We start from the raw sequence: 18462 nt of genomic DNA, 5'->3' as shown, positions 1-18462 counted from the left end.
CTGAGAGGCATTACAGAATTAATTATCAAATAGGTCTTAGACAACATGCAAACGATTTGCAAAGATTTAGTGTTATAATCTCACTTGGTAGATACCTGGTTCAGATATCTTCTTTCCAATTACCACAATTTTGAAAACCTCTGATTAGTTGCTTCTTTATAATGTTGCATTTGTTTACAATATGATTATGCAGAAACTATGAAAAAAGTCATACATATAATTGAAACTGATGTTTCAACAGAAAAACTGAAGATCTAAAACAGACCATAAAAATCGCTGACTATCTTGGAAGAAGAAAGGACATCACAGAGTTGCGTCTGGGGCTTTACTGATTGAATTTATTAAGATGCTACATAGTCCAACAAAGTTGGAAGTTTGTTTTGTACACCATAATAGACTACATGACTAGGATTATCAATCTTTATTTTCATCTTAGATAGACTTAAGTATTTATTTATATACATACAAAACGACACCTTCTGGTTTATATCATGGTGAAGGTCAGGGGCACTAGGACAGATTCTTCATAATTATTTTAAAAGAGATTTCATGAGCCAGTCCACTGGCTTCTCAGCCTCCAAAGCCCTCCTATTCCATAGTTCTACAGTAAACTGCAGTCATAAATTCATTACTACTATTCTATTACTACTCCCTGAAAACCTCTCAAAACAAACAAAGTGTTAAAGTTTTCAGCTTCTCTGTTCTTAGTACTCAGTAACTTGAATAAATGAGATGATACAGACTGAAATAATTGCCTTTTTGGGGTAAAAGAAGAAACAAAGAGTAAAGGGGCACCATTAAAACATAAAAACCCATGAGACAAAAAAAAACACCAGGTCACAAAATGGTCCCTTGTACAGATTTAGAGTTTCTTTTTAGCTTTCATCGTTTGTGTCTCAAATACTGTGAGAAGGTGAAAGAACAAACAGGTTTGGTGAGAAGATACTTAGAAAACATTCTTCAGATGCAGTGCATTTCTTTCATAGAAACAGTGCTGTGCAATAAAAGCTTTATTCATAACTTAATTCAAAAATCTTAAAAACAAAACAGGGCATGAAATGAAAAATAAAGGTGTTGAGTAAAATGGTAGAGTCTTTAGTTACAGTCTTTAAAGCCTAACAGCAGGATAAACCAGTGTATAACATACAATAAAAAGGACTCAAGGCAAATTGGAGCCATGCATTTGTTTGAAAACAGAACTAAGGTGGCATGGCTTATAAACACATGAGCAACACAGGGGACAGGCCCTTAGAAGGTTTAGTGTGTATTGTGAACGCTGTAGCACAAAACTGCAATTTGATTTGTCCAGTATTGCACATAATGTTGGAAGAAAGATAGGTCACCTTTTGGCCTCATAATGCGTTTTCTGATGCGCGTAACAAGGCAATGACGTCCAGAACGGGATCGCTTTCATCGAATCGGAAACCTAGAGCTTTGCCCGAGCTTAGTCTGTGTATCTGCATTATTATTATAATATAGTTAAAGCAATAAAAACAAATATCAACATTTAAATTTACATTTTTGCATAAATGAATCTGAGCAGTGCCAAAGGGCTGAAATGAAGCAAAACTTCAGTTACAACTCAACAAAGTAAAACGGTTTTTCTTTTTTTGTCGGAGACATGCAATCAAATATCTATCAACTGTCAAAAGGAAGAAGATAAAGAAATATTACATGTAACACTACCTTGATCGTTACAACAGGGAATTCGGTCTGTGCAAAGCTCATTGGAAGCGTTTGGGTTTTTCTTTTTTTTATTTATTTGTTTTTTAAATACATTAGCCCTGCACTACTCCAAACCACACCCCTCTGACGTAAATTACTTCATAAAATGAGGTTTGATTTCAAGGACGGACGCATATATTAACACTTTTCACAGAGTTTTTTAGTGTTTCTACAGATTATGGGCTAGCAAAACTCTGGCCTCCATGAAAAAAATAAAATAAAGAATCATAAATATTCAGCCGACTGCAGTTTATCTTTGTTGCACATCTGGGGTTGACGGTACATTTAAATTTTTATTATTATTATTATTATTTTATTCATTTGTTTCAAATTGAGACTAATATAGGTTTGAAAGAGGGCCAAAATGCCAATTTCTCACAGCAGAGACAGTCCATTTATTTATTTATTTTTTCCCTTGAATGATTCCTTGCACATAAGATGAAAATATTAGTCAAATTTCTTTTCATTTTAAATAATGCAGTAATCCAACATTACCCAAAGGACATGGCATTTCAATCGCACAAATTCTGCATCCGTTTTTGTTTTGATTCATCCAAAATGCATGCTGTTGCTGCTCCCTTCTTAATCCTTACAAGAGCAATTTGCCAACAATGACACCAATGACAAAAAACAGCACGATAAGAGCAATCACCCTGATGCTCAAGCCTTCCTCCTTCACTGTAACTGATGAGGATGAGGACTGCTGAGCTGCCATCAAAGGACTCTTCCTCATTCGCAGACCATCGTCCTCCTGCTGTGGGGATATTGGAAGAGATAGGAAGGGGGAAAATATATATCATCTTATGCTCTGCAGTGTTGTGACATTTGGAACCATGGAAACATATTAAATGAATTGTAATCAATAATCATTTAGCAATTACATTTGGCCATTTTCTAGTTATATTAACATAGTAGCTGATAATAAACAATATACTGCTCTATGAATAAGCTCAGGGTACAATTACACAGACAAACACAGAATCAAGCAAGGCTGATGTTTTACTGTCGAGCATAAAAATATTTTCAAAGAACACCCCATGGCTGCAGCATAAGTACTCTGAATATTACGCTTCTCTGGCTAATGTTGCTAAACAAACTCTTTATATTGTGATAATTCATGTGATAATAACTGATGCATGCAAATAAAATTTCTATTTTTGCAATGCTGGTACACGGACATTTCTATACAGGCTTTGGCTACAATTATTGGGATTCTGATACCATTTTCAGTTGGAACCACAAAAATACACCATCTGAACATGTATTCAGAGGTTTTAGCACATCGGGCAGTAGAAAAAAAAGCCCTTTCTTATGTTCCCATATTTGTCTTCTTAAAACCTTCGTAGCAGATTATACAAAGGCACACATCCAGACTGATTTTTATATTGACTTAAAAATGTCAGTCACACTGAATTGAACATGCTTTAAATAAAATACGTCTCTCTTGCCTAGGAGATGCAGACAGAAAAATGAAAGTACAACAGCTTGCTGCTGTTATTGTTTGCATCCCCATTTTAACTGACCCAAAGAAAGACTGTTGTCTCCTTGTGTGAATTTAGCACCACTTTAAACAGTGCTGGTTTTATTTATCTATCTCGTGTTTATATTTGTGTGGTCTCATTTAACTGGCTATTGAAGTGATCCATTCAGACTTTAGTCAGAACAATATAAAATACTAGTCTACTAGACTAAGTCTGGTAGAAAATTCAAACATATCTGATATGCTCCAAATAGGAGTCTTATGCTCCTCGCATATTACTTGAACTTTCCTTTCAACTGTTTTCAGATTGTCCAAAAATAGCAGGCTCAACTTCAATTAGAATTGTTGACAAAAAGGGGCTAAAAATTGTGCAGTGGCTTAATATATTTCAGAAAATGTATTTTAGAGCATTGACTTTGGAACAAAGTTTACCCTAATTTGTTTGTTTTCTTCCCGTAGTCGTTGCACCTCCATCTGAAGTCTCTTACACTCCTCCATAATCCTCTTCACCTCTCCATCATCCAGACTGGACACCATTGACTTCATGGACATTGTGGATGACTCCGATTTCAAAAGACTAGAGGACATCATCTTATTGCTGTCTATGTCATGCTGTTGATAAATTCGCCATGTTTTTACAGACACACACACACACGCACACGTCATGAGATAAATCAAATAATTACACAAAAATAATATTCCCTAATACATATATAGCAATTTCATGTTGATATAATCATGAGAAATATAAGAAAAATATAACATGAAAACTCTTTATATTCATCTAGCACATACTTTGACTTAACTAGACTGGCCTTGGCTTGAGCCTAAAGCATGGTTGGAGAATGTTTTGTCCACTGGGGGCCCACATATGGCCCACATGAGCACATATATTTTGCAAGAGAGCAACAAAACCTTTTGGACCACTCCAGAAATTGTATTTAAATTAATATAATGCCAAAACAGGGAGGTATGACAGTATTAAAAATGTGGATACCGGCCATCCCTAGTGCCACATAGCCTTGTCTTTGGTCAGACCCACACAACAAAAAAATAACTGTTGCATAAAGCTACACATGGATCCTATAAAAATCAGCCTATATACAGTAAATATGCATGGTCCCCATTCTCTATTGTTATTATCTATGTTATTTCTTTGGTGCTTTAGAATATTGTAATACAGAAAGATCTACCTTCTGAAATACATGTTGCTCTAGTATAAAATCCATTAAAAAAAATACTACTGAATTTTATTATCAATATTGCCCAGTATTACATAATGTGGCCCTCAGCCTAAACCTGAAAAGCCTGGCATTTAAAAATACACTGAGTATATATAATATAAATATTTATGTCCATAATTTATTATTTTTCTTTGATGAATAGAAAATAGAAAATCTAATAATGAGATGTGGACAGGTATGGCATAGTACCGTTTTCTCATTCTCAATTGGCATCTCAAAGACACACCGCAGCTTGGAGTCCATCAACTCCTCAGGCTTGGCCTCCTTCCACTGTACAGGCAGACAAAGAAAAGAAAAAAAAAATATCATTAGTGAAGAACAGGATAATAATGTTTTCTGGACAAGAAGAGACATTGTGTAAAATGCAACAAATACAGGAATCTTTGATTTATTCATTCCTTTGAACCTTTATTTAACTGAAAAATTAAGATGTCCACTGACCAAACTGATGGTAAAAATTAACTACAAATTCTTACATTGCATTTCAGTTTCCTTGTACACATACAAGAAAGTCAAGAATATAATCTTTTTAATTTTGCTAAATAGTCACTTACCACTCCTTCCATGTCAGTCATGTCAGGTGGAGCGATTAAAGACTGTACCATAAATTTGTGTTTGCTCTTCTCATTAGGGTCATAATCAAAGGGCTGCAGCATCACTGCAAAATAAACAAACACTCTTTAAAAATCAGAACATTCTTCACAGCTTATTAATGACACACACATACAAATAAAATAATATTGAGTGTGTTTAAATGCATCATAAACCGATAACTGCGCATAATCAGATCATTCTCATCACTGCAGTGACACTGACATGGTAATGGTGTATGTGTGTGCTACATTGGAAAGAATGGATCAGACACAGTGATGCTGGAGTTATTAATTACTGTGTCTATTAGACACCCCTACCTTCTATCTACTGTGGCTGCACAGTTTGTGTGGACTATTCTCAGTCCAGCAGTAAAACTGAGGGGTTTAAAAACTCCTGATGCTATAATACAAGTCAGGAAGGTGTGTCTGAATTTAAAAAATCTCTAGAGGTACTGTTGTGTCTGATCCACTCATACCAACAACACATTCTAACACATCACCACCTTGTCAGTGTCACTCACTATGTTTACATCACTGACTGTAAAAGACACAAGTGTTTGCAAGGATAGGGTTTACAGGAGATATTACTAGAGTATAATACTGTTTACTTCTTATTGTGTGAATATCTTTAAGATTAAAAATTTTTATACACTTCAACCAAAAGGATTAGCTTTGTGATCTCAAATATTTAGCTCCCTACGCTATGCTTGTTATGTGAAGTAAGTTAAAGAGGTGTTGATCAAACTTGTATTTACCAGATACATTAATTGAGGTTCCAGCATCAATCACTCCACTGTTTGGCCGCACACAGTAGCGGCGTGGAGCAGTTGTCTTCACTTTAAAACACACATTTCTGTCTGTGGGGTTAGCAAGCTTTAGAGTTGTGGTCACCACATCCGTAAATGGACCTAAAACAAAGGACAGAAAATTTTGATCCTTTAGAAATATTAAACTAAAAAAAATGCCTAAATGGCATAAATTCCTAGCTCCTAAGTATTGCAAATCTATCTAGGGCATATAATTTAGAGCAGATAAAAGACAGAGGTACTGGTGCATTTTCTTGTGCCTTCAGCACCAGCTTGATGTGCAGTAAGCAACTACATTTTTTTTCTCGTGTTGGCAGTTTATTCTCACATAATAGAAAAAATGTGTTGTGTTGAAGTCATAGACCTCTCTTTAATATAATAATAATGTCTCTTTTTAATCAAGAGTATTATTTCCATCTGCAAAAATAATCTCAAACTCATTAGTTACGCTTTATACAGTTGTGAATATGGGGAACAAAAAGTTCACACTGATTGCATGTATGACACGTGTGGGACAGGCAAAACAGGAGTAAAAAGTTTGCTTGTAAAGAAGTAAATATTTTAAAACATGAATATTCTGCAAATAAGGATCATGGCTGACTACTTTGGTCCAAAGTTCATAATAGAATTGTTCAACAGTTAACTGTTTTACAGTTAAATTTTTTAAGTCAAATTTTAACATTTTCCTGGACTTTTGTCACTTTAGGTTAATTGTTGCATAGTCTTAAAAATGATAATTAAATCATATTATTTAAGAGAGAAACCAACCTAAAATCAAAATGTTTGAATTTTGAAATACAATTTTACATTACACAAAAACACTTTAAAATACCTAACATAATATTTTAAAGCAATTCAAGAAATCTGGAGAAATGCATAAGTGTAGGGCAAGGCCAGAAACTGCTTGTCCTCAGCTGTTTTACTGCATTTTCAAAAACAAGAAAATAGAAAACTACGCAAGCCTAGTTTATCCGGACCGCTATTAGCCATTGTCACAGAGGTGTTTCTGGCATTTCAAACCTGGAAAGCCCAAAATACATACCCTTGTCCTTAGAAAGTCTGGAGAAGCATTGGTGCTTCATATCAATGTCTTTGTTTACATGTGTTTTTTTATTATGTGATTGTGCTGTACAGAAAATAAGGACTAATGAATGCAAAAAATGAAAAAAGAGCACAAAGATTTGTTTATAATATATAGTAATTCATAATATAAGAATTACAATTACTTATTTATTCAACGTAGCTGGTTAGAGTAAAGCATGTGAAATGTAATGTGGCTTTGCGCTGCTATATGGCTTTATATAAACACATTAACACTACAAAATGTCTCCCCACCACTTCCCTTTACAATATTTCAGGCAAAGACACACACTGAAATAAGACAAATTCAGCAGAACTCCTCTCTCTGTGAGATATGAAACGTGTTTGCCAAGTAGTCCTGCTGAGATTGTGAACAGCGGAGTAACATAACTAATGCAGAGCCAAACACAGCCCCAGAAACACACACAAACAGAGCATGTTCCTGTTTTATTTCCTATTATTTATTTATATCTAGCTTTCTAAATGGCACCATCCAGCTCCGCTGGGCGATAATGCTGTATTTGAGACTCTGAGCTCTTTCTTGAGAAGAACCTACTGTCCTTTGGTTCTAGCTGTGAACTAATTGTTCTGGTTTGCGAACCAGTTTTTGTCGGCGGAAATGCGGAACATTAGGAGTCAGTCAGTCAGTAAGGGAAAATGCCTCTACTAGGCCGGCCCAGTAGGCAAACAAAAACAAATGAAATAAAAAGACAAATAAATAAATAAAACGAATTAATAACTAAATCAATCAATCAATCAATCATTTTTCTGGAAATTTGGTCCATTTTAAAACATCTTTTTAAATTTATATAAATTATTGCCTGGATATCAGCCACAAAATGTTCAATGTAGTTGGGCCAGATTTGTAATATCTAAGGGACCAAATGTAATTTGAAATACAAACACAATGTTGAATAAAATTATTTTGCAAACCTTTTTGCAATCTTTGAGCGGAATCTTTTATCTAAAGACAACAAATGCAATTCTTTGCTTTTGCTTTCACTCTTGGCCACATTCAAGTCCATCATTATTTTTTTAATAATGTGTAGATACTGTTAAAAAGGAACATCTTGTAATAAGCAATTAAAACAAGAATCTGTCATTGGCATTTAACTGACTCTATACTGCAGACACATAACTTTATTATAATGTCAAAATATTATAACATATTTTGAAATACGAGTTCAGTATTCAAGGAGGAGCCAAACGTGTTTTGATCTTGTGCAAAATACCTATATGCTCACTCAAATTCGGCAAGCATTTGAAAAACTAAATTTGGACACATATGAACAAAGCACAGGTTTCAGACCATCAAGACGACATCTGGCACAAGTAAGCTCTGTAGCATTTCTGCATTTGAATGGATATCATCTTTATCATCATCATCATCATCATCATCTTCTTTTAAACTTTATCCATTTCAGGGTCACAGTAGCAACAGGGCATATAAAAAAATCCTTAGCATCCACAACATCCTCTAACTATTCCTATGGGAAACTCAGGCACTCAGAGGCCAGCCGGAAGATATAATTTCTCCAGCAGGTCCTGGGTCTATCCCGGGGCCTCCTCCAAGTTGGCTGTGCCTCTATCCAGGATCAGCATTCCTCAACTGATCATAGAGAGTACGTTCAGCAACCCATCAGAGAAAACTCATTTTCATTATCTACTAGCTCATTCTTTCAGTCATAACTCAAAAGCTCATGACCATAAGTAAGGATGGAGGCATAAATCGACTGGTAAACTGACAGCTTTTTTTTTTTTAAAGCTCAGTTTCCCCTACCATAATGGCTCCAGAACTCCCTCAGAACTGTTTTTACCAGAATGTCCTAATACACTTTAACAGTATAGCATACTCTTGCCTAATTCAGTTTCAAGCATTTCATGAGGTAGCCTGATGCATCACTTCTTGGTGGACTGTGTTAAGTGAAAAAGGTTTTCTGAATTACGTTTGAGCCCAAGTGAGTATATTTATCATATTAGCATAAAGTTTTCACTTACAGTGCCATCTGACGGCTCAACTTCCACACACAAACAACACAAAAGTTGTTTACCTTTGCTCTAAATGATTTTTCAAGACTGAATCTTATCCCAGTATTATGTTTGGTAGGTGGTCCAGAGCCTACATTGAATCATTGGACACATGGTTTACTCTCAGGAGAAGAAAGAAAGAAAAAAGGCAGAGGTACATTATAGGTCACTAAATGTACCTACAAAAGGTGCAACCGTAGTTTTAAAGTCCAGTTATGTTCCCTAATATATGTTACATTCTCTTCTCCAGCAGGAGAGGTGAATATTTGTAAGATTTCATTCGAACTGTGTAAAATAAAAGAAAATAATACAAGTCTGGAGATAAAATAGGGTATAAGATACAATTACGCTCCCTAACTTAAGGTACTGAATCTATACCCTTGAGGGTACCACCAGTGACAGCAAAAGATACCATCAGGGTGATAGGTTTTCTAACACACCACAGGGGATAACACACACTCAACTTTGCATATCTAATCCTCCTAACAACATATTTTTGGTTTCATTTTGCAATTTCTTTTCTGTTTCCTAAAACTGACAAATAAAATATTTCTCAAATATAAGAATGGTGAACAAATTACATGTTGCATGTGTGTTCAAGACACGTATTATTTTGGCTCATAGTAACATTTTTTAAAAGCAAAATAAACCATAGACTGAAAAGCAAAACCTCAGAATTCAGTGAGTACTACAGCACTAAAAACAGCACTGCATTTCAATGTCATTAACCTGCACTGTATTTAAGCTCTGGCAGGTGTATTTTCATATTTTTCTTATGGAAACTGTTCACATTATCAGAAAAGGAACAGATCTTCTGGCAGCCATGGAAAACACCCTGTCATTAATTCAGGATCTGATCACAGCGTTTTCTTTTTTCTTTTTTTTTCAGCCTAACAAATGTCAATGAAAAACTTGTGGTTCTAAAATTAGTTTTAGTCTGTTATGTAAGTAGCTGTGTGTTTTTGAGCTGGCATGTGGAAACAGCTGCCAGGGGTCCTAAGAATACAGTGAATACTTCATGTAACAGACTTACAGCATAGACAGCCTACTAACACACAGAGACATAGACATTTATCTCTCAGCTGAATGCACAAGCAAAAAAAAAGAGAGTTTTAAGGTAAACTGCAGCCAAGCATAGATTACTACATTGCAATTTATATACCCTTGTATTAACTATAAAAACGCCGCTCCTATAAACACTTAAGGTTAAAGTACTATTGTGCTTGCTTTTGTATAAGCTCACAAATAAAGAAAAGTGATACAAAAAAATTGTGCTGAGTGATATAACCACAATGTCATGATTTATTTATCAATTTGCTTCTAATGCCATTAATGAATGATAATTAGTTTTTTTGTTTTTACCCTCATGGTTTACTGACAAGGCTTATACTGCAAATAAGCTGAAGTATTAAAGCTGAAACATGTTTTTCTAATGTTGCTGGGAGCTTCTCAATCTTTTTTGAGCCATTTGATGATGTGATTTTGCTTCAAGTCTTGAAAAAAGCTGGTGGGATTAACTCTGGTTGCTTTTTGGTTTATTTGACTTCATGTTCAGTGTCGCCTTCACACAATTAATATGGACAGGAAGGGAATGGGACTTCCTAACTATGTTAAGAACTGAACATCTTCCGAGATCATGCACTGCAAGAAATGCGACTGTTTCCAATCAGACCCAAGGCAACAGTTTCATTCATGGGATTAGAGGTGAAAGTGTGGGTATCAGGACTTTCCAAGAACATATAACCACGGTTGTACACAAAAACAGAAAGCACCTTTAAGCATATGATCACCCAGAAGCTACATAATTTGTTTTGGCTTTTTAGATGATGGAAAACATAATCACAGATGGTGAAGCTTTTTAAAAGAACTTATTTCATTGTTGAGGAAGAGGCTAAGACAAAGAGATGCTTTGTTAATCCTGCACTTAACCAATCCATGTAAGTCAACATACAAACACGCACTGATGAGCAATATTTTTAGCCACAGGGCAGTGAGCATACACACAACTGGAGGAGGGGGCTGCCAGCCATAGAGAGCAGTTGGGGTTTAGGTGCCTTGCTCAAAAGCACTTCAGGCATGGATGAATTATTCCTGCTGGTCCCAAAACCTGCCTTACTAACTTTAAGGTCATGGCTTCCCCCAGGAATGTCACATTTACAAAATTGATTGCCTTAAACTACACAAATAAAATATTTCTGGAAAATACTATGCATTGAAATGATGAAGCATTTCTTAAAGGGGACATATTATATCTCTTTGTAAACAAGTTAGAATAGGCCTATGGTCTATACAAAACATGCTCATGTTCACATAAAGATATATCACCAGCTTTATTCTTGCCAGTATCTGTCCCTTTCAGAATGAGCCATTTAAGAGCTCTGTCACTAGGGTTCCAGTAAATTACCAGTAACTTTCCATGGGAACTTTAGCTTGGGAACTTTTGAAATATTCCAAAACATAAACGTTCCATTAAAATGTTGGGAACTCTGGGAATTTATTGGAATTAATAGGAAATATTGAATAATTAAAGGAACTATAATCATAAACTATCATCAATATACCCTTTTTTGTCAACAGCATACATGAATATTATTTGTAACAATAGAAATATTTTTGAATGTCTTCAAAATGTTAAATAATTAAATAATTTTAATTTCAAATAGTTAAATAATTAATAAGTATTAATTCTTGGTTACAGAAACCCGTTGAGGCAAAAAGCTAGCCTTGGTTAGCTAACCTCTTGCTAGCCTGGGTAAACTTTTTTTTTTGTTTTTTGCCAGATAGCAAGCAACTGTGAGCTTACACTTTGATTTAATAGTTGCATACATTTTTCAGTGCTTTTACTGTCAGTGCAAATATGAACCTCGTCAAAACTTACCTGACTTTAGGTAGTCCTTTGGTCCAAATGTGTGCTTTCAGTAGTGGTGAGTGTCAGGTTTCTAAAAATCATCCAAGCATATGCTGTACATGTGATGGAGGAATGTACAGTGCATACAGGGGATGTGGTCTCAATAGCCCTTCAGTGGGTAATGTGCCATGTGCCTGGGATTGAGGAGCAGCTTTGCTGTTCAACTGTTTTGGTATCATATCTAATTATTTTAGCCAAGATTATGCTTTAGCATATTTTTTTACCAGCTATATGCAAATTTCCCACCTTTAGCTTTGAATATTCCCATTAATTGCTGTTAATTTCCGTTAATTCCTATGGTAAATTTCCCAACTTAAAAAAATTCCTGGAATTTTGCAACCCTATTTGTCACTTTTATGCAAATAAGCTGTTGCTGGCCACACCCCAACTATCCCATGTTTATGCTGAGAGATTACCACATGTGACAATGACAGAAAACAGAGACACTATCCAACCCTATATGTTCGACCACGAGTAGGCCCCAGAGCAAGACGAAGAGGAGCCACCTGCGCACAGAGCCAGTCCAGTCTTTCCTGGGGCCCTAAGCAAAATTTTGAACTCTGAGCCAAAATGTGAACTTTTTTGACAGTTGTACCTGACCCTCCCCTAGTACTCTCCCTCCTTTTTTTGGCTTAAGAATATACTGAGGTGTAAACCAACAATATTTATACAAAAAACAATATATAAATAAACAGTTTTAGTATAATTAACTTTGTAATCAACCCTCCAGCATCCAAGTCAGCATTTCTCTGATTCTGTTACAGCTGCAGTCCTTAAGGTAAAATAGAAGAAAAAGAAGCAAAGGTAGTTTCTTATTGTCCAGCTTGCTGCTTTGTGTCACCTTAAATCATACATGGTTTTGTCCAAATGCCTGTAACAGCTTCACTACCATTATTCCCTTCCGATACTGATACCTATACCGATATTTCATGCCGATACAGAGTACCAATACCAACTCTATCTATCTTAACTACTACACAAATGCCTATAAATCCAGCTAATTATATTGCTATACTTACAGATTTGATTTTGTTAAAGCAGTGTTCTGTATCGCTAATCAGATATAATAAGCTTGAATGAACAACATTTACTTTTTATTAACAGCATGATAAAAAATTTAAAGTTTCAGAGCCATGTAAAAATAAATATTTCCACAATTCAGTAACAAGTATAAATATGAAGACATAGTATAGCCCGACTGAAAAGCTTTTTACGCTCTCATGGGGATATTTGTCAAAACTGTGAAACACGCTTTAAGGATTGCTGCTGTGCCATGCCTTAAGCTGGGGTCACACTACACAACTTTTAGCCCGATTCAAAATATTCTTGCCTCGAAATCGCGTTTCAGACCAGTCTCAGCATATCAAACGTTTGATTTCTTTTCAAAACAACTTTGGACATAGCTGCGTAGTGTAAACTCTCCACCAACTCAAGGCTGAACGAATCCCTTCAGCAGCCAATGAGGACAGGGCACAGAAAATAAACACAGGTGCGAGCAGTGGAGCTCTACAGTGGAGGACGGATTAAATGGTTAAACTATGAAACGAGTATGAAAACTAGATAACGAGTATTACCTTTAGGAGAACATAGTGAGCCACAAAACACGCTGTTACAGACTTTTTTTCAACTGCATTCTAATTCCATTCCACCTTAAATGACAACACTGGCAGTGTTTTTCTTTTATTTGTGTTTTATATATTTAGGTTTAATACACTTCACTTTAAGGTCTTCACTTCCATTAAGACAAAGCTCATCAGTAACTGTGAAATTAACTCAACTTGTTTCAAGAACCCTGATACAGGAATCAAATCAGCATGCATCCTATGACACCTCCAGCTGCCAGAGAACACTACTGAACTGGACACTTTTAGCCACAGTGAGCTTTGAAGACTTCATGGAGCTACATTTTAATGCCCAACTTCAGGCACTGGTGGTGGTTACCTAACACTACAACCACCTACAATCACAAGTTTTTCAGGGCTTTGTTGTCAGATCAAACCAACGCTAACACAAAGATTGTTGTGGAGCTTATACTTGTGATTCCAATCAGCTCCTGTTGCGAGCATGGCACTTCAGCAATAAAACAACTCTGACTGGAGAGGAGGTTTGTCAAATGAAAGGCTACAGCATCTCCTACAGTAGGGATGGGCAGTATCTAAATTGTTCATACCATCATACAGTCTCAAAATATTAATAATATTAACACAGTATAACCATGGGGAAGGAGGCACTGTCGGGCTGCGTAAGCCTCATATTTGTGAGCACAAAGTCAAGTGAAGTGTTTTTGCATTGTGCAGCACATCCCCACAATGCACACCAAAACAATTTTGGATGATGAAAACCTGTTTCTGAGAAACTGATACTAGAGGAACGTTTGAAATTAAGTGAAATAACACATATGTTGATTGAAGTGTCCTCTGAGTATTTTTCCTGCTTTCAGTTTCATTCCTCTCTCATTTAATCCCAAACTCAGCACTAAACTCACAACTGATGCGGGATACTGGCCTTGTACTTTGACAGAAATTTGACATACCACACGTGTAGTCATATAGAAAAAAACTCCCTCATTTTGAGATACTGTCCACCAAAAAACTGTCACTGAGGTGGTACCCTCAAGTGTACATATCCTGTACCTTTATTTAGGAAACATTATTGTATCTAATTCAATTATGAGTGTAGATTAAAAAAAATTGTGTTGATTTTATACATCCCCTTCATCTCCAGGACTAATGTTGTGTTTTTTTTTTTTATCTTACACATGTTAAAAATATTCACCTCTTCTTCTGTAGAACAGAATTTAATGAACTTTTAGGTAACAAGACTGGACTTTAAAACCACTGTTGTACCTTTAAAAGGTATATTTGCACTGTTTGAACCTTTAGTGACCAATAATGTTCAGGTAGGCTCCAGACCCTGTGTGACCCTGAACTGGATTAGTGTTTACAATGAATGTTCAGTTTGAGTAGCATTTAAAATAGCATAATTCTGTATATTGACGTTGTTTCAAAAAAATCAATGTTTGAATTTATTTATCAGAAATTAAATATGGGGTATTGTGCCAACTCTTGATACAAGGAATTGAAAATAGGATTCAATAATTCTATTACTAATCTTTTAACTAAATACTATGCAATAGGATTCCTCTATTGGATTTTTATTATTTTACATATTTTTATACTGAGGTGTTTCACTGAGCATGTTGTGTTTTGAATTTTGTCATTCTTAAATATAACCTCGTTTTCTTACTTATTTATAAAGAAACTAATCTAGCATATTGTTAGCCATAGCTAATAGTTAACCATGGGTTACTGAAGTACACCCCATGTTGAGCTCACTAAAATATAGGCTACAAGTCACTACATTAAACAGACCACTTGTCAATGCATGACACAATATTTCTAGCTGCAAAAAGTTAAATTGCACATACATTCTTACAGCAATCAGTTACACTATTAAACCACGCATACATACACACACACACAGACACAGACACACACACATTACATGGAGGTGACTAAGAACATAATCATTCGGTAAATATATTGTTGCACTGCCAAGGTAAAAAAAAATTCAAACAAGATTAGACTGGCATTCTTATTTATGAGTATATACATCCCTCGAAGTACACGAGAGGCATTTCTTGGATACTGTGTTTGGAATTTGTAATTTTATCCATGCTGAATTAAAACAAACAAAACCCATATCTGCAAGAAGAAGAAGAAGAAGAAAAAAAGATAACACCACAAAATGCTATAAACCATATGAAGACTTAATCAAGCATGTCATGCTTAAAATGCATGCTTACATGTGCTATCTTTCTCCTGCCTTGGTTCAGCTCTTAAGTTTCTTGTTTTGTGTGGACCAATGCACTGTGTTAAGTAAATATGACAAAAAAAAATTATATAAGCATGGAACAATCTGCAAAAAATTCAGACAGCTTCAACTGAGAAACACTGTCATATTATATGGACAATCTGAACTCAAGGAATACCAGCACTTGGTGTGCTTGTTTATTTCCATCCCTACACTATGCATGAAAGGTCAAGCATCCACAAAAACCAAGACGTAAGCCTTCAGATCATTTACAATGAGCAAGAATCCACTGTGCAAGGACTAAAACCCAGTAAGGCCTAGCTAATTCCAGATGTATAACTATCCAAATGCATTTAAATACACTGCTGCAGTAATCATCTAGCATAAAAAAAAACTTCTGCAAAATTTACACACAGTGCTGTGTATAATCAAAGGATATCCCCTGCATTGTTTATGTGGGGTGCAATACACCGCTATGCACTGCCAAGCAATCTAATAGTTCACATTAACTTTGTGATATTACTGTGAAAATAGGTTGCTTCATATGTTTCCTTTATATTGCACAGACAGAGAATTGATTTCAATCTGTAATAGTACTGTTATGGTGCTTGCTCTCAAGACATACTGAGTGATAACGTTACCCCTCAGTCATCATGACTTAGGCGTGGCAGTGGAGGGGAGGAGAAAAAGACCAGGCTCCACTAACTTTGCTCAAATGTGGTGTTTCTTTACATCCCCACACTTGTAATGTCCACTGCTCCAGATTATGGAAATAGTGAATAATAAGTACATTTGTTGTTAAAAGAGGATTAGACTAGGTGCAAACATCACAAGTGGCATCAGGCAAATTCCACACAACAGAAACAGAGCGTCTTTGCACCAGTGGCCGTTAGATGATGTGAGGTGATAAAGTAACCTCATCTGAAAACGATGTTTATATTAGCTCAAAGTTCCTCAGCACGTCAAGGCTGTAATTTTGACTAAGCGCTAGTACAGTGTAAGGTAGAACCTGCGTAGTCCAAATCAGGGGACCAGGCAGGCGTACTCTATAACCTGCTGAATGAAAACAGTCCTCCAAGAATTGAGCTGACAGCACTGACTTGTTTGGACCCGTGTACATTATAATCTTTATTAGAACAGAAGGGTTATGTATTTAGAATGGAGGGCCTGCTAACGTTAGCCTACGCTGCTATAGACACACTAACCAAAATAGGCAAGGCAAGCCAAGTGAAGCTAACGTTAGCTGCCCAGCTGTGTAACCGAACCGACTGCTGAGAAAGCTAACATTAGCCACCGCCGCTTAGCTGAGCTGACCGTTATACCGCGTGAAGTGAAGGGCGTTTGAAGTTAACCTCGAAGGGAAGCTAACCAGCAGCGACATTAATGTCCCACATTTATCACACACTGAGGCCTATCGAGAACGCCATCTCACAGACCCTCTCCTCTGAAAAATGCCTCCTCTCCTCCTTAGCCATGCAATTACTTGTGTAGCCTGTGAGTATCCCTCCATTCCTGCGTTTATCTGCTGAACTCACCTCTGAATTTCAGCTCGTGTTGAGGCTCTAGAAGCAGGACTTGCTCTGGCCTGGCCATGTCCCAGCGTTTCTCACGTCGTTATTTTGTTATTTCTGAGACACACACACCGGCCCTCGCTGACACTCTCTTTACAGGGAGCAAGTGTGAATTTTGTCTATTTATTGCAACAGCAAAAGACGATACTTTATAATTCCTGCTCCCAAAAAAAACTCTACTAATAGCGCTCCAGCGCTACCCGATCCTCTCACTGTTTGTGATGCAGCAGGAAAGCGGCTGAGAGGGGCTTGGCGTGACGTCACGCTGCCTGCAATAGCCACGGAGTGGATGTCTCTCTGCTGTGGACATTCAAGCCCATGCCAACGGTCTCATTAATCTTACACCGCTGCAGACACATGGATCGGGTTGTCAGAATGTTTTGGCAACTGAAAATGAGTCTGGGCCATACTTTATTCCATGCGTAGAGACAAGCTTACCTTCAGATTGAATTGATATAGTAACACATTTGAGAAAAAATATATGAATGCTTGAAGATGATGGATCAGTAATAAGGTTAGAAGCTGAAGTTTAAAGGACAACAAGCCTGTTGTTTAAACAGAGCAGACTCTGAACATCTGGACGGCCTAACCATATTTGCCGTGCCTTGAACAACACCAAAAGTCATGTGATATTTTAAGCAAGGATGAATCTATAAAGGCAGCAGGGTGGGGCAACAGGTGTCGCTGTCACACAGCTTCAGGGTTCAGTCCCTGCCTCGGATTACTGTCTGTGAGGAGTTTTTCATGTGTTTTCCCCGTGTCCGCATAGGTTTCCTCTGGGTGCTCCAGTATCTTTCCACAATCCAAAAACACGTCGGTGGATTTGACTGTCTGAAATGGCCCATAAGTGTGAGTGTGATGGACCTTTTCCAAGGTGTGTTCCAGACTTGCGCCCAACATTCTGACCCACTGCTCTGGATGAAGCACTCACAGAAAGTAAATTAATTCATTTAGATTGATATTTATGGAAATGTCCCAGTACTCACACTTGCACTCACACTTGCACTTAATTTTCCTCACTTCCTGCTTACAATTATCAACTTGACTGACCATAGAGGAGCACTTTGTAGTTCTATAATTACAGACTGTAGTCCACCTGTACCTCTGGATGCATTATCCCCATTTTACTCTACCCTTAAATGGTGAGGACCACCTCAGAGAAGGTATGATTTGGGTGGTGGGTCATTCTCAGTGCTGCAGTGACGCTGATGTGA

General features: G+C 36.6%; 1 protein-coding gene across 2 annotated transcripts; it reads right to left on the bottom strand.

The window, feature by feature from the left end:
- Positions 1-1599: 1599 nt before the first annotated feature.
- vapb (VAMP (vesicle-associated membrane protein)-associated protein B and C) lies at positions 1600-17582 on the bottom strand. 2 transcript variants are annotated; one of them, XM_066664294.1, is made up of 6 exons: positions 17213-17582; positions 5798-5950; positions 5004-5107; positions 4639-4719; positions 3638-3817; positions 1600-2476 (listed from the first exon to the last, which is right to left on the bottom strand). In XM_066664294.1, the coding sequence occupies exons 1-6, from the start codon at positions 17268-17270 to the stop codon at positions 2315-2317; spliced, it is 738 nt and encodes a 245-aa protein (XP_066520391.1). In that variant the 5' UTR covers positions 17271-17582; the 3' UTR covers positions 1600-2314. The 2 variants fall into 2 exon arrangements, with proteins under 2 accessions (XP_066520391.1, XP_066520390.1); XM_066664293.1 differs by having other exon boundaries at positions 1600-2479; positions 17213-17577.
- Positions 17583-18462: the final 880 nt, after the last annotated feature.

The sequence above is a fragment of the Hoplias malabaricus genome, chromosome 3 (genome assembly GCF_029633855.1).
Source record: "Hoplias malabaricus isolate fHopMal1 chromosome 3, fHopMal1.hap1, whole genome shotgun sequence".
Taxonomy (NCBI): domain Eukaryota; kingdom Metazoa; phylum Chordata; class Actinopteri; order Characiformes; family Erythrinidae; genus Hoplias; species Hoplias malabaricus.
This window is presented reverse-complemented; position numbering and strand designations above follow the sequence as displayed.

What these genes read in the sequence shown, in the direction of transcription:
- vapb (XM_066664293.1), bottom strand. Translation starts at nt 17,270, where the DNA reads ATGGCCAGGCCAGAGCAAGTCCTGCTTCTAGAGCCTCAACACGAGCTG. An exon ending in AACCTCAATTAATGTATCTG is followed by an intron (nt 5,108 to 5,797) that starts GTAAATACAAGT and finishes TTTATTTTGCAG; the next exon opens with TGATGCTGCAGCCCTTTGAT. An exon ending in CAATTGAGAATGAGAAAACG is followed by an intron (nt 3,818 to 4,638) that starts GTACTATGCCAT and finishes ATTTATCAACAG; the next exon opens with CATGACATAGACAGCAATAA.